The sequence below is a fragment of the Macaca mulatta genome, chromosome 1, assembly GCF_049350105.2.
Source record: "Macaca mulatta isolate MMU2019108-1 chromosome 1, T2T-MMU8v2.0, whole genome shotgun sequence".
NCBI lineage: Eukaryota > Metazoa > Chordata > Mammalia > Primates > Cercopithecidae > Macaca > Macaca mulatta.
Window position 1 is genome coordinate 122649112 of NC_133406.1, and position 25696 is coordinate 122674807.

General features: G+C 44.0%; 1 protein-coding gene across 4 annotated transcripts; it reads right to left on the minus strand.

Moving 5' to 3' along the window:
• Window positions 1-553: 553 nt before the first annotated feature.
• Window positions 554-22796, minus strand: TENT5C (terminal nucleotidyltransferase 5C). Of its 4 annotated transcripts, XM_077993895.1 has the most exons (4): window positions 22676-22771; window positions 20463-22474; window positions 19538-19606; window positions 554-6105 (listed from the first exon to the last, which is right to left on the minus strand). In XM_077993895.1, exon 4 carries the CDS (start codon window positions 6076-6078, stop codon window positions 4903-4905), a length of 1176 nt encoding a protein of 391 aa, XP_077850021.1. In that variant the 5' UTR covers window positions 6079-6105; window positions 19538-19606; window positions 20463-22474; window positions 22676-22771; the 3' UTR covers window positions 554-4902.
• Between the last annotated feature and the right edge of the window lie 2900 nt (window positions 22797-25696).

Here is a 25696-nt window from a genome sequence, read left to right on the forward strand (position 1 = left end):
GGAAGGGGCAGGACTTGGGGTGGGCAGGGGTTGTTGTGAATTACATCAAAGGAATGAGGAAGAAGGTTGCTAATCAAAGTCTATAGTATCTCTTTATACCCTTCAAATATCGATCAATCACTCCAAGTATCACTTGTTCACTTCTATACTTCTTTAAAAATGTGAAGAAACTACAGTCGTTGTACATGTATGGCTGAAGTTGTTTTCTTTGCTGTTGTTGAAGTGGGCTAGAAGCTAAGGGGACTGAATTAAACAAGGTGCCAGCAAAGGCAGACTGCAAGACTCCACCTGCCGTGGGTATTAGCTGGAAGGCTGTGGTCAACAACCAAGACTAGTTTATGTTAGCTGGGCTCCTTGAAAAAGAGCCCAAATATTAAGGGATTTGTGGTCTCCAAGGTAACCACACAACCCTCCCCCCAAAGAAAGCATCTGTCCTTCAGAGACATATCCAAGGCTGATGTTGACAGCTTCCTATCTCTATTCAACATGTTTCCTGAAACGTAAAATAAATTCATCATTGAGGAGAAACAAATCAATGAGCATAAATGACAAGTTTTATTTAAATTTTAAATATACTTTTATTTCTCAAACTCAAAGCTTTATCAAGTTCTAACACATTTTGCATTGACAAGTGATTTTATCTGCATCAAGTAAGGTTAGTGACCACTACCAAAGAGGAAACCCCAGACCTCCTAGGCACTGCTAAGAAATTAATATCTCAAAGGCTATGCAAATATAGAACAAAAAGCTTTCAATTTAGTCTAATGGGTATCTATTTTTCATCTATATTAATTTGGAAATAAGTTGCTACCTTAGGAAAATTACATTTTTATCCATTAAAATAAAATACCAGATAGGTTGAGTTTTTTTAAAAAACACCCACAGATCCATATTTAGCTACTTCCTCTTTAGTAGATGGTCATCTCACCTTCCTATGCAAACACACACGAGAATTTGCACCAAGTCTCACTAAGCCCAGGCAAAACTCCAAGCATTTTATTTAGCTTACACTTCAATTATTTTTTAAAAAGTGATAGGTAAACAAGATTTAGGCACTTGAACTACACACACACACACACACACACACACACACACACACACACACAGTCTTTTCTTTCCTGATCTTCACCTTAGAGTTCTCAACAAATAATCCTGAAAAGTTGCCAGATCTTTAAAAATACCTCTCCTCAACACCGCACCCCGGCCCCACGACTTGGTCCTCTGATTTTAACTGGTTGAATTCGAATATGTTCCAAAGTGAGCTGTGAAATTCTAGTCTCTGCAAGATTAGGGATGTGAATCTAACCTTGGAAACTGGATTCTTACAGAATCCACCCAGAAGGTTTTGCCTGACACAGAGCCCTGGTCAGACACCCAGGAAGGAATGGCCCCCATGAGTATCAGGGTCTCTTCTCACCATTGGATAACTACTTTGCTCTCTAAAAGAGGACATCTGAGCTAAGAATATAGCTGTATCCCAATACAAGGCACCAACCAGTACCAGAAAGTAAACTACAAAGGAGTTATTCCTAAAGTTAGGAAGTTGCTTTTGAGTGGCACCATTTCCCAAAGTCAACAAAGCAGTACTAGTTATCCTAACGTACCATAAGGGTGAGGGGTTAGTGCAGAGGTGAAGCTGAAGAATAAGCAGATTCAGGGCTTTAGCAATTTGATTATTAATGTGTCACCACAAAACACAAGTTCATACACAGCTTGCTGTGACTCAAACCCCAGTGAAAAATCAAACTGGAAAAAGCTGAAATGCCAAACTACATCTGTAGCATCTATCAGGAACTAAGCATCATCTTCCTTACCCAACTCACCCCATCTGCCAGGTCCCCCAGGTGTGGGCCATACCACATTCCATAGGCATCCCATCAGGAACTCTGACTGGAAGGCATTAGTAATAGAGTTCAGTTTCAGCATTGAGATTATTGAATAAGGAATAGTGTGTCACTGCCAAGGTAAGATTTAAAGGGGAGACTAGAGCTCAAGGTCAGGCATCCCGTGCGTGCTGTTCTGCCAATGTTAGAGGAAAAGGTACTGTCTTCATCTCACTGATGCTCAACCTGACTCCAAGCAGCAGGCTAGGAGAACAGGCTGCAGACATGCCGAAACCATCAGAAAACAGTCAAACCAGAGTCCCGAAACAAACAAGAGACTGCTTAAATTTAGATTAGAACTTGCATGTGAACTTCAGTGCCCCCTGCTACTGCCAAGTTTCATGTTCCTCAACATACACACACATACACACACACACAAAATAGGAACCACTGGACGCAGTATAAGTTCAGGGTACCTGGTGCTTGTGTGAGCATTAGGAAAGGCAGGTTTCAGCTAGAATTTCCAGGGACCTGAAATTCAAGGTCACCTCGCCTATTCTGAGGCTGGCAAAAGGCTCACAGAGCAAGTGGAGACATCACTAGCCCAGGGGTTGTGTTTTAAAAGTACAGCTTTGGTCAGTGAAGCTTTTAACCCTGATAGCTCTTGAACACATGTCTATTCTCAAACTACAAAAAGATCTGAGCTGACTAAAAAGGTCAGGTGAAGGGACTCCGAGGCTACCATGGTGCAATGGTGGCAAAGACTGGGGACTGGGTCTTTCTTGCAACTTCTGTGCCTCCTTTCATCCTCAGAAGAGGACTATCACCAGACAGGAAAAAAAGAATAATAATAAGCAGAAAGAACCCCAAGGACAAACTGGAAATGTAATTACTTGATGCAGATCTTATCTCCATCTGGTGCCTCATTACTCTGGTCCCCAAACCTTCTAGGTAGAAGAAATACTGATTTCTGTTACGCAAGTGCTTCTGTTGACGGCTTCATCCCATTTCAAAGCTTTGGTTAAACACATCTGTCATTTTTGTGCAAACACATGCCATTTGACCACAATGGCAGCTTTTTAAGGTCATGAATGACCAGATAGTTTTCAAGTTGGGATCACTCTTCATCGGGGTTCACTCTTCATCGCCCCACTCTTAACACTGAAGCACCCTGGGTCCCCTCAATTAGAACCGGCCTTGACTCAAAGCGGCTGAATTCAAATATAACTAAGGCTCGCAGCGAAACAGGAGCTGATTACACTAATAAGTGGCTTCTAGTCACCTAATGCAGCACAACATAGATACCAGCTAAGCCTTGAGTTTCAGTCATGTCTGATCCGCTTTTAAGACGACCAAGATATCACATTCCAGAATAAACTTGAAAATATACTTTTAGAAAAAGGTAAACCACTCATTTTCTACTAAGCTCTTTTGCATTAGGATAAACTTCATTGCTTAAAGCAAGGAGAAAACAATCACTCCGGGCTTTGGGTTTTTATAGCCAAAGGAAGGGAAAAAAAAAAAATCAGGAGCATGAATTTGATTAAATCACTTTGGAACCCAAGCTGGCTGGCAACATTGAGTGTCTCTGCCCTAAAGTAATGCTAAGGGACCCCACAAAACATTTCAAAACACATAATCTCATCTAAATCTACTGGAAAAAGCCACAGTAGCCTAGAACTCTCTCATTTACTAAGCTTTCTTTCGACTAGAGATTAACACTGTTTTCCTTCTAAAGTGCAGAATATAAACAAGTCAAATCTACCAGAATAAGGAAGAGCATTCTCATTCACTCAATTCTTCCCAAATATACTGGAATGATTTCAAAGTGCCTTGGTAGCACCAATGCACACAAGGCCAAACTTAATGCTAACCCCCTACCTTCCCCTTCACACACAGCACGAAGACAGCAGGTTAGATTCTAAAGCAGTTCCACAGGTCACTCAGTTCTACTGAAATTCCTGAATTGAGTTGCTGTCAAACACACCTGGAGAAGGAAGTTACTATTTTTGAAAAAAAACAAAAAGAACAAAAACAAAAAATAGCCAAAGTACTCCAGAAGAACAGCTGTGTCATACTTGGAATGTGACCAAAATGGGTTTCCAATTAAAACATGGGAAGACCCTCATGTCAGTTACCACAATGACTCTGGACTCAGCACAATCCTTAGTCTTAGAAAGAATAAAACAAAAGTCAGCCATGAAAGAGCTGATGAGGAAAAAAGAAAAAAAAGGCAGGGAGTCATTTAATAAGAATTCCTTAAAGAAAAAAATGAACATTCATGTTTCCTATTTACAATTATCCCCTTCCACTACCACCAGCACAATTCTAATTAAACATTATGTTCCACATTTTATTTTGTTTTCAAGTTACATTTCAAGAAAAGGTCATTTTTTTTTTTCCTCAGCAATATCTCGCAATTCCTCAGGATAGTACAGCATGTAAACCATAAACCACTTTCAACCAGATCTCAATTCTCCAGCTATTGGCTTTGGTTTATTGATGAATGACATTCTCCGCTCTGCTGACAGGGAATAAACGTAAGCAATTCAGTCCCTTGAACAAAAATTAAGTCACAAGAGCACCCTCATGTTTAACATTTTCTGCCTGACTAAAATTGATACAAGAGAAGAGATTGTCAGCACAACTTTCACGTAACTGCTGAGAATCCCAAGTGAGGGCCAACGCAGCCTACTCAGGCTCAAGTGAGAAAACAAGTAGCTTAGCACTTCTCATGCGCTGCCCAAACTCTCCCAATGTCGATTACTGCACAGAGCTCAACCCCCACATGCTAACGTTTGGGACGTGACATGGTAGTGTCTATCTTGGAAAGATGTGGCTAGGTCATGCTTCCCGTAGCATTTTCCAACGTGGCACTGTAATATGGGTCCTTTTAGGGTTGGCTCATGATACACTGTAGACCCATTCCAATGGGTACACAAAGAAAAAAAAAAAAAAAGCAGAATCAGAGCTGAGTTCCCCTTTAAAAGCCAAACACCTACATCTAGAAGGAGGCTCCCCTACCTGAGAGCCCTAGCCCTATTGGGGTTGCCGTTGTGGAAACCCTCAGGTCTCAAGGTTAGTTACAGGGCAGCCAGGTAGGGTAAGGCTGGCTGTAGGTAACTGGAGGATGGGCAACGTAGTAGTTGCTGAAGTTGCCATCACTGACATAAGGAGCCGGCTGGTAGTAACAGGTGACATTGGTTGCATTGGGGATGATGTTTTGTTCCGCCAGCACACGCAAGGCCAGGAGGGAGATGAGGTTCAGGGTCTGCCTGCGTTCATGCCCCATGAGACACACGGTGCTCTCGTTCACCACCCTGCGAAGGATCATGAGGTAGTCGTACTTGCTTCTCTCTTCTTCAGCAAAGTGGTTTTGAAGGTAGGTCTCCAACTTCCTCTGCTGTTCAAGGATGTCTGGGAAGTCGATGAAGAATCTGGAGCACATGTAGCGCTCTAGAGTTTTGATTTCTTCCTGGTCCGTGGGCCTGAAGTCCCGCACGAGAAGGTTGCTGTACTTGAGAAGTCCCCCGCCTCTGATTTCTTCTGGGTTCTTGGTGGCAATCAGTCTGTTCTGCAGATGGTCAAAAGCTTCCTCGAAGTCCCCGTACATGCTCTCCCCAATCACGGTGGGGTGGAAGTGCTCAGAGATGGGGTTATTGGAACAGTCATAGAAGAAAAGCAAAGAATCCAGGATGATTTGGAAAGAGTCCACACTGAACTCAAACTGACGCCGAATGGAGTCGACAAACTTCAGCTCCACGTTCTTCCCATTCTTGTTGGAGAGGGAGATCAGGCTCCAGCGGTCAGTGTCCGTGCAAACCTTCACTAGCTTCTGCACATATGCCTCCTTCAGAGTGACTGGACTGATTTTGAGCTTGTTCACACCCTCTGGCAGGAAGTTCAGAAGGGAACACAGAACCACATCTCTAACCAGCTGAAATTCTGCCTCTGTTGGAAGAGCCACATGGAAGATTAGGTCCAGGTCTTTGCAGCCCAAGCCATTGTCTTTGACCAAAACGTGGCCAGCTGCAGAGCCATTCAGCCGGACGTCCTGCACTTTGATGCCTGCCTCTTCCAGCCGACTGCGGACGGTCTGGACGATGTCCTTCAGAGTTATCTCCAAGGTTGGAAAGTTGCCTCGTCCGTGGATAGGTACAACCTCAGTCAGGACCTCGTGCAGCCGGCTAACCTGATCCCAGTTGAGCACGCTGAAGGACATGCAGTCCCTGGTACAGCTGCTCTCCTCTGCCATCTTCGGGGGATGTTCTGGCTGGGGAAACTGAAAGTGAGGGGTGAGAAACAGAGTTAGGATTCGCTTCTACATGGCAAAGCAGCTCAAGGAACTCATTATTTAATCTCTGAACATCTTCCTATAAAATGGTGATAAATAGCACTTACTGCTCAGTGTTGCTGTGAGGACTCAATGAGTTAAATATGTAAAAAACAGTGACTCCGCAGAGAAGGACAAAAACACACAAACTCATTCCATATTACTTTAGATTACTTCATAGTTTTGTTTTGTTTGGGGTTGTGTTGTTTTGCTTGTTTTTTCTGGGTGAGGGTGGAGTGTGCTGAGACAGAGTGTGTTTCGAATGTGCTGAAAACAGAATGTTAGCAAACCGTATAGGACCGCAGAAGAATTAGTTACTTCTCCAGCTTTCTGGCTCCCTAACCACATCTTGACCTGTTTGACACCTAGGCTACAACACTCACACACAGAATATACAATACACACACACACACACACACACACACACATGACTTCCTTCACTCCACAAGTAGATGAATTCTCAACTTTGGGCTACCATCTCACCAATAAGTGGGAGTCCAACCCCTTCTACTGGAATAAAGCATGTTCCTTTAGCAAAATTCTCATGACAGGAGAAGTCTGTCCTAACAAGTACTTGTCATCTAGGGTAGAAGCAAGGAGTTGTTTTTACGACGAAATTTCTAGTCAACAAAAGGTTAGGTCACCTATGTGGTGGAACCACTCTTCCTAGGATGGATGCCCGACACAGGACATGGCCAACTTCCTCAGGGCAGTGTGTACCTTTAAGTGGACTTGGGAAAAAAAAATAGTACGTTAAAGCTACCCGAGGAGAATAAAGTTGGCACTGAGTACTAGGAGAAAACCACCACTTCATCTGCTAGGACCACAAAGTTTCCCAAGTAATTTTCAGCTACGTTATACTTATCAAAAAATAAAACACAATGGATCCCTGGAAATCCTAATATATAAAAGCAAATACTCATATATTAAAATGTCAAGGTGCCTGTAGAGCCACGAGTCGAATATTTGCTAGATGGATGTAAAACCCAAAACAAAGAGTCAAGGTGCTGTCCTCAGATTTCACTGTGAACAGTTTTCCCACCCCCTCCGCCTTTCTGACTTGCTAGACACACACAAAACCCATCCCAATGACTTCTGCAGTTTCATTGTTTGGAAGCTGCTGTGTCTGAACACACGTCGGCATGCATTCTCCTAGGGTTCCAACATGGATTTCTGGCCTTGCACCGGTGCCAGGGATCCCCTATGATTGTTACTTGGTTGTCAGGGCATTGCTAGGTACATGAAGATGAGCTCTTCAGGCTCTCCCATCAAGAAGGTAGTGAAAATATGAGGTATCAATACGAGGCAGTGTGTGGTGTAGACAACTCTAGTAGTAGAAATTAAATGTAATATAAAAGTAGAAGAAAGGGTGTCCCTGGTTGGGGTGAAGAGGAAGGCCACAGAGTTCACTTATAGAGAGGGGACACAAGCCAACAGAAAGAGAACATGAGCTCTTGGTTGGGGCCAAGAGGCAGAAAGCAGTGGGCTGAGTATGTGATCACAGCAGGATCTGCAGGACCTCTCTGGGGATGAGTGCTCTATTGCTTGCTACAGAGTACTCGTGGAGGGGAAGACAAAAGTGTCTCTGAACAGCATTAAAAAGTCCTAGGCTATCTAGATCATCTTACAAAGCACTCGTAGGTTATGGATCCCAAGCAAAATCTGTGATGAATAATGTGACTGGCATTTGGTTTCAAGGCAGATTTGGGATAGTAGAGTTCTCTTTTTGCCATATCCTTTAAACACTTAGCAGTTCTTTGTGGTCTCCCATGATTAGCACACAGTACATTTGTGTCCACTGTATGTGCCACACCAGTGGTCCCCAGCCTTTTTCGTATCAGGGACCAGTTTTGTGGAAGACAACTTTTCCACGGACGTGGAAGTGGGGGTTGAGAGTTGCAGCATGAACCTGTTCCTGTTTCACCCTCAGATCATCAGGCATTAGAGTTTCATAAGGAGGGCACAACGTAGATCCCTCACATGCTCAGTTCATACTAGGGTTCACACTCCTATGAGCATCTAATGTGCTGCTGATCTGACAGGAGGCAGAACTGCGGTGGTAATGCTCGCTCACCTGCCACTCATCTCCTGCTGTGCTGCCCAGTTCCTAACAGGCCACGGACTGGTACTGCCCCGTGGTCTGGGGGATGGAGAACCCTGAGCTACACAATTAAGTTCAAATAATTACAGAAAGTTATGGCACTGGCTTTACTGTGACCACAGCTAGACTATGATTTGGTGGCATGGGTTTTATAGATTTCAGGTACGTTGGTCTACCTAAAGAAATACAACTCACTTGCTACTGTGAATCACCTGTTATGCTTTCAAGGCTCATCTTTATGACACAGGCATGAGAAGTCACACGGCAACCAGAGGCTGTAATGCAATCAGTACTTGAGATACAAGCAACAATTTTTTTTTTAAATCTCCAGCCAGAACCTCAATAATGTTACAGAGGAGAATAACTATAGGAATACATTCTGACTCAAGTCTTTTTTTAAGGAGTTCTTCAAAAAGACGACTTGTAGGATTAAAGTCAGGACTACGCCTATGCTAGAACCGTGGTTCTGAACATTAGAGGAGGGACATCTGAGACTGGTGATAGTCTGGAAGCTATGAGCCTTTTTTTTTAGTGGGGGGAAGTACACCAGGTTGAGAATTTTCATATATTTTAAAGTATGTGAACTTCTAGTAGACTCAAAGTTAGAATTTGTTTTAGACAGAATTTGTAAGGTTCATATGGTAGGAGAGGCAGAAATAGCCAGAAAACATTGTGAAAAATAGGAATGATACATACTAGCCTGTAACAGATATCACAAAACCACAATAATTGAAATGGCATGTTATTGGCCCAAAAAGACAAATCAATGGAACAAAATTTTTTAAATCTAGAAATAAAATCAGATATGTAAAGGGATTTAGTATATAATTAAAGGAGGCATTTTAGAATAGTAAAGTGAAGAAAAACATCTGGATGGTTATCTAAATTATCAAAAAGAAAAAAATAAAAGGGGCTCCCTATTTCATGCCAAACTAAGATCGAGATTGGACAGATCAAAGACTGAATGTAAAAGCATGAAATTCTAAGAGTACTGAGGGGAAAATGCGTTTATATATACTTACACACAGTGGGTAGTTTTTTTTTTTTTTTTTTATAAGTCACGTAAAACCTAAAAGCCTCAAAAATGGCTATATTTGACTATATAATTCAAAAACACCATAAAGTCAGAAGGCAAAAGTCGGAAAAATATTTGTAACATTAGGCAAAGTACTCATTTTCTTAATGAATAAGGAGCTTCAACAAATCAGAAATACCAGAAGAACCCCAACAGATAAGACACAAAGGACACAAACTACATCTCAAACACATAATACAGCCACAACCTTACTTAAGAGACAGGCAGATTAAAACCTCAACGTATCATTTTTATCTATCAAATGGGCAAAGATCAGTAAGTCTGATGTGTGGGAATCAGACTAGTATACTGCTTGTGGGTTCTCTCTGGACAGAAGACACTTAATTTTAAGGAGATACACTCTTTGACATAGAGATTCTACTTCTACTTTGAATTTTATCCTTGGTATATTTGCAAGTATACACAAAATATTCATTGGAGAATTATTTATAAAGCTGTAAGTATTCACCAATAGAAGATGGCTAAATGAGCTGATGTGTTTATAAAAAAACAGAAATGCATGCAGTGGTTCCTACAGATTTAAGTATTCAGGGTTTGTTTTTGACAATTCAAGATGGCTGTTCTTTCTGTATGACTGTGAAATGCTCATCAAGACTCATTAATAGAAAAACAAGTTAATAGCAAAACTGTTAACAGCAAAACTGTTAAAGTCTATGCTTACACAAGCATATAAACTCTCTGAAAACACACACAGGTAGTAGTTATAGCCTGTACCAAATACTTCCTCTAGTTTGGGAGAAGTAGATTCAAAGTTAGAAGAAGAAAACTTATTTTGTACCCTTTGAATTTGGAATCTATATATGTATTAGTTGAAGAAAAATTAAAACCTTATGATCCATGTCCTAAAGCTTCTCCCTTAGGAGCCTTCTATTCATCTGTTGCCTTACGTAACTTCTTCAATTCCCGTTTTCCTCCCCTCCCCCCTACATTCCGCATTCCCACATCCATGTGCCAAAATTAAATACACTTGGAAGCTTCATCTCCAAGACATAAATGTTGATCTCTACAGATAAGGGGATGAACAGGGGAAGAGAGACTTTTTTCTCTAGAATGCCTTTCTGTCAAGTTTCTACTCATCCTTTTTAAAAGATGCTCATTTAAAAAACCCTCAAACTCTCTAAATCATGCAAATCCATCTCCTCTCATCTCATTCAACGTTTGTTAACCAAAAGAAATTTTTTTTTTTTCAGTTTCACAGAATTGCTATTTCTCACTTCAAACATGGAGCTACCCTTGTGATACTGTTAAGTTGGTTACTGGCTACAGTTGCAAAAACTTTAACAAACACTTTTTTCAGAAATACATTATGCCTGTGGTTAGCATCTTCCATGCCAACTTCTTCTCATACATATATGAATACTGGAGTTAAATTCTGGGGGAGAAAGTCTGTATAAAAGCACAGTGTGGGACATGATGAATGCCAAGTCCATGGTGGAGTTTTTCACTTTCTCAATTTACCATGATTTACACAGAGAGGAGTTTAAGCCACTGGAGACACAAATTTAGGCTGAGTGCTTAGCTCATTAGAAGAGCATTAAATAAGTCACTTGTGCCTATTAGAAAGGGATTCTTCATTGTCCCTCACTCATCCAAACAATTTCAAATACCAAAAGTACATTTTTAAGTTACTTAGACAAACACTGGTATTACTAGAATAAATCCAAGTCATAGGCCCTCAGTGTTTAGATAACACATCAGTGCTTAGTCCAACAGTTTTTAGTTTTAATTAACCACGTTAAATCAACACTGATATAATCCCCACATAAAAGAATCACGTGGAACACACATTCCCAATTCATGAAAGGCCCTGGTTAAAGGCAAATTCTAGTTAGCAGAATTAACAAAATAGAGAACAAATTAATTTGAAGCCTAGTAAATTCAAACTAAAGTGTTTGATTTCCCTTTTACTGTTTGAGAAACAGATTAATTGTATTTGCACAGTAGAAATGGGGAAAGGTGGAAACCATCATTTGTTCCTACAGATTTGAGAATTCAGGTTTTGTTTTTGACAATTCAAGATGACCAACTATCTCAGGTACTTTCGAACTCCCTTCTCTTCGGTTATCTGACTGCAGTAAAGGTAGAATACACACACTGAAGGTGGGGGAGAAAAAAAAAGAGGTTTGCAGAGACAGCAGCAAAAAAAGGAAAAGACAAACTAGGCCAGAAGGTTAAACCAAGGTCCCTGAGAAAAAGTTTGATGTCTAATCTAATCATTTCCCATTGCTCAGGACAGAGCTGCTCAACGCAGATTGGTCTGAAAACCTACGTTTGAGCATTAAATAGAGGGGGGGGAAAAGCTATTTCTAGTCCTGCTTCATAGCTTATCTAGATTTCTGGACTAGCCGGTGAACTCCAGAAACACGATGAAAGTGTGAGGAACCCAAGGTGGGCGAGCAGGAGAGGCAGGTGCACAAGCTGGAGGGGAGGTAACTGTGAGCATTTATAACATTGGCACGCAGGTCTTTGGTCAAAGCAACACTAATTCTTATTTTGTGCCTGGCATTAGACATAGAAACTGTCCACAAGGTTCTTGGTATGTGTGGAGACATACATCTATCAAGTTAAGGACTGCATATATCTTAAGTCTAGGTCTGTGATCTTTAACATGAAAGCTATAGAAATGATTGTCTAGAAAATTTCAGGAAAATGCTCAGGCTTGAACTAAGGCTCTCAGCTATTGAGGGCTTTCAGCAGTCCAGAGGCAACTAAGCGTTACCTTCTTCTGACTCTCCTGAGGGTTTATGAATACAAAAGAAAACCAAACACATTTCAGCATTCCTTTGGTGACAAATTCTCTTTCACAGTTTCTGGATGTTACCTCAAATGTGTGGTTCTTCCCAGTAAAACTTTCTAACCCAGGGTAACAGCTGGAATCTTGGGCAATGGACCAAGCCTGGTGGCAGACTCCAAGAGGAGTGTGTACACGGAACAAAGACACCTGTGGGCCCTGGCTCCTGGCCAACAGGGGACCTGTGCACCTGTGGCTCTTCCCACACATCTTCCACACAAACTGCTCCACTGTGTACAAGAGCTTTAGACAAAAAGAGACCATTCCATTATATATGAAAACCTGGAGAATTTAAGCAGAAGTAAAAGTGGTGGCAATATACTTCATGCTATCCTATCCCACTTCTTCCCTTAGCAAGATGAATGAGAACCACGACTCTGAGACTATTTCTTATTCACTTGTGAAATGAAGGGTGTAGAGGTGTGTGTCAAAGCAAATGAAATAGTACTCAGTATGAGCCACTTCACATCAATTCCCATCTAATCCTCATAGGCACTCTAAGGAAGCTACAACTGTCCCTTTTTCACAAATTAAGTAATAAGGTTCAGAAAAGATTAAGCGAATTGACCCCAGGTCCCCAATTGCAAGACGAGTGTCTGGGAATTGGTGACTCCCTCCCACCAAGCTCAAGGTCTGTCATGGTGGATGGGAGGTGGACACAGAGTGACAAGCACATGTCACAACCCACATGTGCACTGGGATCACCAGTTCTCAAAGCCACTAAAGTGATCTTTTCTAAAACAGACGTTATTGGTCCTAACAAAAAAGGGCACAGCAACCTTCTGTTCACTATGTAACCGTGACACCTAATCTTTCCATTGCCCCATCCCCACCATATGCACTGAAGATAACAAAAAGCTGGAGTCAGTCTTTACTCTCTCCTTTTGTGCAGATTCCAGTTAAGCAAAAGATGCCAGGTGGCTTAGAGGTGCTCCCCCCAACCCGGCCAGAGACACCAAGGAAGATAATATATTGCCACAGTGTGTGGGAAATCCCACTTCTCAGTAGGGGAGCACATCAATTGTTTCATAATATAAACGTCTAGTTCTGCCCACATCCTTTTCTCCAGCAGGTGCTAATACATGCAGAGCCCTCCAAGGGCTCTTCATATAGCGGCAGCCACAGCCACGGCCAGGGGACACCAAATGTGACTAGATATTTAGCCGGGTACCCTAATGAGCCACCAAATTATTTTACAACATCACAAATAGGCAGTAAAACAGGGCTTTCAGGGCTCTATCTGGATCAATCATTTGATTCCTATAACAACCCTATAAAAGATACCATTCCCCCTACTCCCCCACTTACAGATGGGAAAACTGGAGAACAGAGAGGATGTGCAAATTGTAAACTGTCCAAAGATGCACTGCTGGTGAGTAGCAGAAAAGGTATTTAAGAGTCTTCCTAAAAGGTGGATAGCTTTGGTGGGGCAGGGAGCTTGAAGAAGAGCTGGTTGCGCTTAGGTGGTCAGAGGAAGGAGATGGCAATAAGTAGAAAGAAAAGGAAGGAAGGTATAAAGATTTTTTAAAAATAACATTCTAGGAAAGAAGTTTGGCTAGACCACTAAGGCCACCTGAGTGAGGTAAGGCCACATGGCAAATTCTGAAAGCAACGGAGAAGCATTTAGAACTGAAGTATCTAACAACTGTCAGCACAGAAACTCCAGGCTGGAGCCACCAGAACTGAAAGTGATTAAGTGTAGAAATGCTCATTGTTATGCTACTATTTGTTTTAAAGGAACAATGGCTGGGAGAAGAAGGCCTAGGATCCTAACTTCCCAGGGCACTCCAAGATGCTGGCTACGTTGCAGAGCAGTGGTTTTAGAGAAACCAAGTCCAGAAGAGAGAGAGAACCCAAGAGTGGAAGGTGCTGGGACAATCGCCTTGCTGAACCAGTAACAAGAGGAAAAATTAATGGCACAGGAGGGAGATGATCAGGAATGGGCTGATCCTGATCCAGAAAACAAAGGCATGCTGCTTTGCTCGTGGAATAAAGGAACAGCTACTGAGACTCGCTCTGATGGCTGGGAGATCAGAGTGTTGACAGGCTGATGAAGCAACAGAGCAGGACACAAGCTGCAGTCAAGATGGCAACCTTCTCAGACCAAAGAAGCCAATAACCCAACTGAGCTACAGAGAAATGGTTGATAAATTTGCAGCAAGTGACCAGGACTTAAAGGGCCAGCCCAGGAAGGAGAACTGGAACAAAACTGAAAGCAGAAAGTCTGGAACCTACACAGGACCTCATGAATGCTGAACCTGAGACCGGACACTGTCACTTCCCCCACCCGCATGTAGTTTGACCCTTGACCCTTTCACCCATAAGAAAAGAGCCAGGCGCTTTGAATGACCAAGCACCTTGGTCATTTTGCTTGGCATGTGCAGCAGCAGATAATTGGGCAGAAAGGAGAAAAACCAGGGTCAACATGGATATGGCCTTCTGAAAAAAATAATCCTCCCTTACTCCTTGAATTCCTTGTGGGATGAAGGCCAGAAGTTATCTAGGAAGGGTTTGGAGGCAGTCTGAGGAAGCCTTTTGTCTGACAGCTCCTCCCTAGGGCCTGACCCCCCAGTAAGGGAGGGGGCCACATTCTGGAGACTCCTCCACAGCCCCAAACACATGAAAGTTACAGATAACAGACACTCGAGTGTTTCACGTACATGGAAAAGGAGCTCAGAGTATGAATGGCCTGAAGCAATAAAACCAGATAAAATAATGCTTTGCTTTTTAAAAGGCCAATAAAATATATCCTATGCTCACTATTTTTCCAAGACGTTATTTTTACAGTTGCCCACTTAAATGCCCGCAACACATTCTACCTGAGTTTAAAGAAATAACTGCCCCAGGCCACAAAGCTGTGCCCAGAGAAAACATTTCTAAGTCAGTGACACAACAAACCCCACAGTTGGTCTTTTCTCACTCTCAGCTCCATGACATCCAGCCAGAGTCTCATTCTGTTTCCTCAAGGTTATCATCATCCTCCAGCCATTTACCAATGATGTTTACTAGAGTCAAAAAATTTGGTTAGATTCCCACATGAGCTGTGGAAAGCAGCCCTGGACTGAAACCCAGGCAGGCCACAGAACCAGGCTGTGATCTCGGCTGTCTAAGGTGCCTCCATAAATTCTCACTTCTGAGAAGTGAGAAGCCAACACACTGTCTGAAAGGTTATCACTGGGCTCCGTCCACAGACACCCACCAATGACAACTCCAAACGGAAAGCTCTTTCCCACCTTTGCAAATAGGATGCTTAAGCAAGTGTGGGTGGAGAGATAACGCTGGAAGAACCAACGCTGTGGCCACAAAACAGCAAACAGAATCAAAACACTGGCCCAGATATTACAACAGGGGATGCCACACAAGTTCAAGTGTTGAAAGGAATACTCTGACGTGGTTGCAAATGGAAATATTAACAAGGTCAGAACACAGACATCTTTAGATGGAAGCTGGGCATAAAAGCCTTGATTTTTTTCCAAGGTGTCAGCATGAAGTGCTACACACACAACTCGAAATGGAAATAATCCTTGTTGCTACTTGGTAACCACCTTCCCACCATCAACTGCTTCTCTCTAAATCAAAGGTGTTACTGGTCTGAATTCATTTAAAGAGCTTCCCAAAGAGAGCCTGCCTTTCTGTTCTAGAGATCGCCTAGACTTGAGAAAAATGAGATGATTCCTACGGAGGAGACTGCTTACTGTAAGAACGACTCAGTTTACACGCAATCCACAGGGTTTAAGAGCTGACAGCCTCCCTCGGGGTTTCATCAAAGGCTGCTTCCACGGACAACTTTACCATCTAACTCTCCAGCCTACAGCTTTAAACAGTTGTCCAAAAGGAAGACCTCAGTCAGTTAAAAGTCCTGTCTAATCACTAGCAGCTTCCCTGGCTGGGCCTTATCAGGAAAGGGACAAGCAACTCTTAGTTCCTCAAATGCCACCCTTATCATACGTTAGACCATAAACATACCCCGTTCACACGTGTCTAAGTGTGCGCTGACCTCCATTTCAGAGCAGATGCTAATTACGGGCACAGTTCCGTCCAGGTTTGGGTTTTGCATGGGTCCTTCCCTTAGGAGTTGGCATTCAAGTTGCAGGTTCCGGGCCTCCAGGTACTGCGCACAGCAGCAGCCCATGTTTAGCATTTATCAAGTAATGAATGTGCTGTCACTAGACAGCTCAAACACCTTTGACTCGAATGTTATTTCCTCTTGCAATTTCACTCAAATTTTAATTGTTGATAAAATTTAATTGTTGATAAACTGAGTCCTGGTCCCCCGCCAGTCTCAGAAGATTTTATCAGCAGTTCCTTGAAATTCTATTGCCTTATTATTATTCTCTAAGAAACCATAAAAAACGAGAGAATGGGCACTGGGCTAGGAATCCAACACCATGTGTTTTAGTGTCAAGTCTGACGCACAGGGTGAATGAATGTCAGTAAGTTAGCATAACTGACTTTCCTTTCACTCTTTCAAAAATGTGCGTGCCTACTGTGTTTTGAGCACTGCTCCAGGAGCTTGCGATACCCTGGGAAGAAAGAGACAAAGATCCCTGGCCCTGTGGAGCTTATATCCTGCTTCATACTCTCCTTCCATAACTTTGGGTTGTTAACTCTTGCCTCCCACACACGCAGAATCAGAACTTGAGAGTGAAACATTTTTTGCTGATGGTCTAGACTTATGCTGCCCAATACAGTAGGCACCGCTATAAGTGCAAAAACACACAGTGAATTATCAAGGATATGATAACAGGAATGTAAACTGTCTCATTTAGATTTTTTACATTGACTACATACTGAAATGATGAAATTTGATATGTAGATTAAATACACTTACTAAAATGGATTTCATTTTTCTTGGACACAGGGTCTCACCCTATTGCCAAGGCTAGAGTGCAGTGGTTCGATCACAGCTCACTGCAGCCTTGACCTCCTGGGCGCAAGCAATTCTCCTGCCTCAGCCTCCTGAGTAGCTGGGACCACAGGCATGTGGTCACCACACTCAGCTAATTAAAAAAAATTTGTTTTTATATAGATGGGGTCTTGCTGTGTCATACAGGCTGGTCTTGAACTCCTGGACTCGAGGGATCACCTGCCTCAGCCTCCCAAAGTCCTGAGATGACAGGTGTGAGTCACTGCCCCGGCCAAATTTCACCTACTTCTACTCTTTAATGCGACTACTAGGAAGTTAATAGTGTCTCTCATATTTTTACTGAAAGCACTGATCTAATTTATTGTCCTTATTATAATGAAGAAGCCGAAGACTGAAGAGGTAAAGGCTCTGCCAGGACCAGAGCCCAGGTCTCCCCACAGCTAAAGTCAGCCTCAGAGGCAGAGGAGGTAAAAAGATGACAAACAGCCTGGGCACAGGAGATAGCAGCAACGCTAGCTCTAGCTGAGCTAGCTGTAAGCAAGCCTCTAGACACGTATCAGGCACTCGATGAGTGTATGCGTCATCTCTGCTTCTGGATCAGTCCTCTTTCTGCTACTGCTGCGCTGCAGTTATTCCACAGGAATGGCAATTGAAACTACCCAAGTCCATACAGCACTGGCTAGCTGTGGAGATCCTAATACCCATCTCTAACTACAACGAGCAGAGGGCAGTGATGGATAGACCGTGTTTGGGGATCAGGGGCAGGCAGCCAGGCAAGGTGGAGGATTATCTCTTCTATCTTCATGAGGGCTAAACAAGTTGAGAGACACTTATGGCAACGTAAGAGGGTGTGGGCAGGTTCGTGGATAATTTTCTTCTCAAAATGTTTTTATAGGACGCTAAGTATGGTAACAGTATGGGACTTCGTGCTTACCCAATCAAAGATAAAATTTAAGAACTAGAAAAGAAGGTAGAAGGCAGAACTGTAAGAAAGTATTGGCCGGACGCGGTGGCTCATACCTGTAATCCCAGCACTTTGAGAGGCCGAGACAGGCAGATCACAAGGTCAAGAGATCAAGACCATCACGGCCAACATGGTGAAACCCCACCTCTACTAAAAATACAAAAAATTAGCTGGGTGTGGTGGCGAGCACCTATAGTCCCAGCTACTCGGGAGGCTGAGGCAGGAGAATCGCTTGAACTCACGAGGTGGAGGTTGCAGTGAGCAGAGATCGTGCCACTGCACTCCAGCCTGGTGACAGAGACTCCGTCTCAAAAAAACAAACAAACAACAACAACAACAAAGTATTAATGAAGCGAGGCATGAAATGAGCGGGTCCTCAGACGGGATAAGTTCAGTCAGAAGCCTGTGGGAAGGGCCTGAAGCTGGACTCAACGTTTGGCGAGAAAGGAGTAGCATTCCTTTGTGCAGATATGAGTATCTGTTCTGTGAGGCAAAGAAGGGCAGTTAGGGAGACTCGCCATGGGGGCGGTCAAGAGTAAAGAGTAAGGAAGGCACGGTCTTGAAGAGGAGGCTCAGCTTCCAGAGGTGCAGGCAGTCCCTGTGCGCTTGGATGGAGTTCCCAATGCACGGACTGTAGAACTAGCCAGAGGCAGAGGAGGTGGACTCACTTACTGCCCTCATCAAGTTGCTGTCTACGGGCCCCTAAACCAGGTCAGTGATGACAGTGGGAAACAATAAAAAAGAGAAAGAATCAGCAGAACTAGCAACTGAGTGAACAGAGAGAAAAGGCTGAGTGAGCCATGTGAGGCTGGTGTCAGGGAGGGTGGGAAGGATGGGAAGTGCTTAAGGGAGTGGGTCTGGAGCTCAGCTTGAGGAGTTTCAGCTGTTGGTCAATTAGCTAGTCACTGCCCCTCAGCTCCAAACCTATACCCCTGTGGCCTCTACTTAAAAGGACTCAGCCATTGGCCTGCCTGCCTCAGTCCACCAGAAGAATACCCACTTCAAGTACACCTCCCTCTTTGCAAGCCGCCAACTGAACATGTATCCAAATGACAGAACACCTTCTGTGTGCCAGGCCAGCTCTACAAGCAGGCACTGGGGAGTCAGCAGTGAGCACAGACCCCGCTTTCCGGCGCTCATATGCCAGTGGCTGAGACTAATGAGAGAAATCGGAGTGCCTCGACTGTGTGATAAAGCCAGCCCAGCTCCTCTCGCATCCAGAGCTCTTCCAGAGGCATTTCCAAACACCATTGCCTTGGCGTCCTCAGCACCTGGCACTAACTACTGCCTAGGAAGCACTTAACTACTTACTGACTCAATCACGGTTATCCAAGAAATAAACAACACTCCATGCAGTTTTGTGACCAAGATTCCAAGACTTTAGTCTCAAGCTCCGAAACTAAAAACATACTACATGGAGAGAGTTGTTTAACATCAGCAATATTTTTTTCATATTTTTTTTTCCTGTTGTTCCAAGAAGTTTTCAAACAGTTCTAGAACAGACTGTAGGGGCCAGCTGTACAAAATCTATTAATTCTAAACAATTCTTAAGGTTTCCTTACCTAGTTGAGCTATATAAAGATGCTTCCTCTAAACTATTTGAATTCCAAATGTAAGCTTCTTTATGAGGCCTGCAATGAAAGCGTAAAAACGTTTGAGAGATCTTACCGCCTGAAAACATCACAAGAAATCAGCAGTACTAATGTACTCAAGCAGCTTTAAACACATGAACATTTCTTTAAACACAGAGGTGTCTGCTTCATTATAATATAATTTATGCCAATTTAATGTACTATAGTCAAAACATCAAGATGGCAGGAAGCATTTTCCTATAGTACCTTGTTTACCTCAATGACAACACAAAAAGCAACAGACCTTATCTAACCCAATAATGTTTTATTCCAAGTAACCTCACATTCCACATTACTCCTTAACTCCTAAACACACACACATGCACACAAAATAGCAGATGTTACACGCAGAGACAGGTGTGAAACCAAGAAATCCCAAAACACAAGTTTAGCTTAACTCGTGAAACTAGTTTTGGGCTTCCACGACTTCTCTCGGTAATACAAAAAAAAAAAAGGTTCAACTCATCCACCGAGAGGCTTTGGGTTGCCATTCTTTAGTAGGTAACTCCATGAACACAACATTGATCGCAGACAAAAGATGAAGACAGGGTCCTATGTACTTTAGCAGTAAAAACAAGTTTTTTAATGAAGTTTTTAAATTTTCTATCAAATGTGTCTGGTTAAAGGTACTGTGAAAATACGTGCACTCCTGTCCACTTTTAAGTTATCTTTACCACTGCGCTGTTCCTTGGACTTTCAGAAATATGAGGAATTCTGTTGTCTGACCGGCAGTGCAAGATGTGAATGATCTGCCCCGGCCTTGAACACAGGAAGATGTGGGCTGAATGTGTGCACTATGGGGAGATACAGCTGAGTGGTGACGGGCCTCTGGAACTCAGGAGATTTCAGTGCCTACCTGTGCTCACAGTAGAACAGAAGAAACCAGGTAGAGACAGCCACAGGTGCACAACTAAGTCATGCTCCCTCTGCCAAGCAGGCCAAGAGCCAAATCCTTTCCTTTAGAGTTACATGAATTTAATCCCTGGATACAAGGTAGGTATTGTGGAAAAAACAGCATAAGGAATATGGCTGTTAATTCTATGTGCTCACTAAAGTTGCTTATGAAATTAGGGGCCTTTGTTTTGGTAACAATTTAGAGGCCTCCTGGCAGAGTTTTTTTTTTTTTTTAAACTTTGTTATGGGAGCACACCCCCCCCCCAACCCGCCGCCCTGCATAGCTACCTGAACAATTATATACAATATACCAAAATCTTCCTCAAAACTCTTTATTGGGAATATATGTACTCTAAAGCTATGGGTATACCTTAAGAGAAAAAGTTTGTTATCTGAAATAAACTAAGCTTGACTCCAGAGATCATTTTCCATCTTCACAAACAAGAATGTCAAAGGACAGAACCCCTGCAGCCCAGCTCAGAGGTTTCCCTAAAAGCCCAGAGAAAAGTCAGCATTCTTTACTCCCCATTCCCCTCCCCCTTTAACACCGCAGGGCCTAACGTGGCTGGTCTCACACCCTCAATGATACCCTTGGGGATTTAAGACAGTAAAATTCTGGGTAAGCTCTCCTACCACTCTTGCGGCTGCCCAACTTACTTCCTGGCTCACTTCCTTGCCAAGTTACTCACGTTGAAAGGTTGCTGTGGCCAACAACGGTCACCCTCCTTCCTGCAGGCAGAGGGCAGCTGAGCCAGCCAGGAGTGTACTTTGGGAGGATCTAATCACCCTAACTTTATTTCCTGGGCTGGTTCAGTCTCCTAACCCACCTACAAAGTAACCTGAAGACCAAGTTGTCACAATACGAATAATTATGCACATAGTATTTATAAAAGCTTTCTTACTATAAGCGCATTTAAGCACTTCATTTGTATGCACTTTATATCTCCGTAAGAAAACAAATGTTAAAAAGGAAGCAGGCCCTGACTTAATTAAGCCAGGGAATTTGTTAGAGCCCTACAAACGCCTACCTCCGGACAAAAAAAAAAGGCCGAAGGGGAAGGCAGCTGACACTATCCCTCCCGCAGGGTCCAGCCCTAACAGTGGGTTCTCCAGAAGCTCGCCAGGCATTCATTTCTCCAGGGGAACGCCCTTACTTAGAGGTAGTGCTGCTTGGTTCTCTCGCCCGCCGGCGTTGAGTTCAGGTGTGCAGGCTACCAACCTGTATTCTTCAGATAAGTCACCCTCCTCCGAGACTCGCCTCCCACCCTGCTCCCTCCTGCCTCGCTACCAGTGCGAAGGGAGTCCCCGAACTGCGACACCTCACGGGGCAGCCGCACCGCTATCCGTCCGAGTCGACCCTCTCGCCGTGGCTTTTCACCTACGCAGTAAGCAAGTTTCATTTTCAAAAGGGGAGGAAGCAGGTTTCACAGACACCGCATTCCCAAGAAGTTTCCGAGAGACGCGCAGCGCACAAGTCGCTGGCTTCGATCCCTTTGCTGCTCATGGTGTCCATAGTCGAGTGAGTGCATTAAACTTAAGGATCTCCGCCCTTCTCCTTAAAACCCAGGACTTGGCAATGAGCCTAGGAAGCGCCCCTCCCCTCCCCAACCAGATCCAAGCCCCGGACCGCTGCGTCTCCAACTGCGCCTAGTGAAACCGCCGAATTCGAATTCGCACTCCGCGGGCCGGCGGAGGTGTGCGCGCCAGCGGGAGCGTCGGGACGAGCCCGAGGGACTGCAAGCCAGGAAGGGGGGCAGGGGCGTCGGGGGGCGTCGTCTGATCCAGGTAGGAGCGGAGACGCAGATCACACACTCTTCGGACGACCTGCCTGCGCCCAGCCAGCGCGCAGCCCGCAGGACGCGCGGAGCAGGAGCTCGCTGGAGTTTGCCAAGCCCCAGGTCTCTGGAAAGCTGTAGTTCCCTCTCGGAGCGTCTCTTCTGGCCCTCTGGGACCGCTGTGTCAGGGGCGGGGGTCCTCGAGGGAGCAGGAGGGGAAAGGAGCACCGGGTCTCGGCACCTGTCCGCAGCTCCCCTCGGGTCCGCCTGCCCCCTACCAGGCTCGGCAAAGACCTGAGCACCGCTTGCGGGGGGCGGACCCCCGCCAGAGCAGAGCTCGCGGCTCACTGGGGCTGCCGCCGCATCCCCGCACCTTTAGAGAAGGGGATCGTGGACTCACCTGGGCGATGGAAGAGGAGGCAACAGAGGCAGGTCCTTGGCGTGGGCAGGCCCCAGCAGGAGCAGCGCGACCTCTACAGCCCCCAGGCAGCGGCACCAAGTGAGCCGCCGCGCCGCCGCCCCCTCCGTTCTTATACGGCGGGACCACGCCCCCGTCCCCGCCCCTGAGCCGCCCTCCCCGGGGAGCCAGGGGCGGGGCGGGGCGGAGCCAGTCCTCTCGGGACCCTTCCGCCGGGTCCTGACGGCTGGGGCGGGGCGAGGGCTGCCCTCTGATTGGCTCCTCGGGTGAATGGTTGCCAAGAGACGAGTAAATCCTCAGCGGCTGGAAGGGGCGGGGTGCACAGGGAGGCAGCACTGAGCAAGCGCAACAGAGGGGGTGCGTCGACAACCACTTAACTTCGGAGTTAGTGGGACACCTTTCTTTTTGCTTAGTACGCTTTTCTGCCATTCCTGCCGCATAACTCTCTCTCCCCCAAGCTTTTCCCATGTCCATCCAGTTCTCTCGCAGGCCAGTTTTTCTTCCGCCTCTCTGGGGATTTTTGCGTTGGTTCTCCCTGCCCCCAGGAGTGAGGCGGCTAACGCCCACACCTACCTCGGGTGTGTGTTTGCGAGGTCGGAAAAAACTTAATGGTTTCTGGGCCCTGGGCACCTTTCAGATTCCCCAAGCAAACTGGCTGGAGGTGAAGGCGTGGTCTTCGGGGAGAGAACGCCGGTGGCTCTCTGGCCCCGGGGACCACCTGTGTGCAGTTAGTGGGACGAAGGGCCTCGGGGAGTCCATCGCCAATGTCGACAGCCGCAGCCGCTTCGGCCCCACTCGGAATGCCACAGCACTTGGTCCAGTGTGTTACATAACATGCAGGCAGGGCTTGGACACCATCCATTCATTCCATAGCTAGTGGTTTACAGCCCAGGTTCTGAATTCAGACTAATCTGACTTGAGATCTCCATTCACCACTTAAACTTTCTGTAAGGCTTTAGGCAAGTAACTTAACTAACCCTCCAAAAACCTGCATCTCCAATCTGTAGGACAAGACTAAGAATGGGACAGCTTTGTAGAGTTATATAAGTATTAAGAAAATACTTGGGAAACAATTAGTGCAGTGGCTAGTGCCTGTTAGAAAGTGTGTGGCAAATGCTGTATGTATCAGATAGTAGCCAATGTTGGACAGTGTTATTTATCAATAGACATTATTGTCTTGTATTGATCCTCTACTAGGTGCTGGGGAAAAAGATTCCTTCCCAGATACAGTATTTACATCTCCTCCGCCCTCCTCTCCCATCCCTGCCTGAAATAAGTGTGGTCCTCCTGTCTGTCAGACTTTGAAGAGTTCTCAAATACGTCTTTCCCAGTGAGGGAGAGGTGAGTGAGTATCCAGGAACTTAATGGGATAGGACATCAATATGAGTGCTTACAGGGAAAGTCAGTGATTCTATTGCTAGACACGAAATCAAGACATACGATCTAATTTTTTGTTTTCCTTTTTTTTTTTTTTTTTTTTTTTTAGGTATAACATTCAGTAAAGTGCACAAATCTAAAGTGTCCAGAATGATAATTTTTTACATATGCATACACCCATGTAACTGCCACCCACATCAAGATGTGGAACCTTTCCAGCTCATTCCTGCCCCTTCCCATTCAGTATCCCACAAGGGTTACCACTATTTTAACCTCTGTCACCATAGATTAGTTTTACCAATATTTGAACTTGATATGGATGAAATACATAACACGTACAATTTTATCTCTGGCTTCTGTTGCTCAACAGTGTGTCTACGAGATTCATCCATACTGTTGTGTGTAACAATGGTCCATTCTTTTTCACTACTGTGTATTACTTCATTATATAAATATTCAACGATTTGTGTACTCATCCTACTGTTGGTGGACATTTGAGTTGCTTCGTGTTTCTGCCTTTCATGAAGCTGCTGCAAGCATTCTTACACATGTCTTTTGGTGGACATAGCATTCATTTATGTTGGGTATATATATACCTAGGATTGGATTCCTGGTTCATAGAGTGTTCACATATTAAACTTTAAATGCACTGCCAAATATAACAATTTATGTTCCAACCAGTGACATGAGATTTCCATTGTTTCACATCTTTGCCAGTATTGGTATTTTCAGTCTTTTTAATTTAGAAACTGGGGGAGGATGTGTATTTCACTGTGATTTACAATTGCATTTTTTTTTTTGATGATCCAGGATGTTGAGCAATTTTTCAGATGCTTATTGTTCATTTCAATACCCTTTTAATAAAGTGTCTGTTCAAGTCTTTTGCCCATTTGTGGGGAGTTATTTGTCCTAATGTCTATGAGTTCTTTACATATTCTGAATATGAGCCCTTTGCCCAATAGGTGTATAACAAATATCTTTTCCCAATCGGTGTTGACTTTTAGTTATTTTAATGTTATATTTTGATGAACAGAAGCACTTAATTTTAAAGACATCTGAAATATTAATCTTATCTCTTATGATTAGTGTTTGGTATGTCCTGTTTAAAATAATCCTAAGCCCCTAAAAATAATCTTCTTTGTTTTCTTCTAAGAACTTCATTGTTTTAACTTTCACTATCTGTAAGGCCTTGGGCAAGTAACTCAACCATCCTTCCATGAACTTCCAACCACAATAAAGTTAATGCAAATTATTACATTGGCCTTCGGACCATTTCTACTCTTTCAGGACAAAACTAGGAACCTAACACAGTTCGCCTCAAGGTAGAACACAGGACAAAAATTCTTAACCTAACGTTTGACCCAGCATGGTTTAGTTCTGCCTTTTCCTGGGTGAAATTTTGTTCAACTTCCTGAACAAAATTATTCTGTGGTAGGTAAGAGGTGAGAGCTAAGAGCCAGAAAAGAAACTCATTATATATGAGTTCTCAAATATATATATATGTATATATGTATTTTTTTTTCCTTGGGCCTCTTTTTATCCCTGATGCATTAATGGACTTTTCTATAATTTTGTTTCAGGGTTTTGTTTTGTTTTTTTTAATACACTGTGTTCTTTCTGCCTCAT

What these genes read in the sequence shown, in the direction of transcription:
- TENT5C (XM_015147367.3), bottom strand. Translation starts at nt 6,078, where the DNA reads ATGGCAGAGGAGAGCAGCTGTACCAGGGACTGCATGTCCTTCAGCGTG.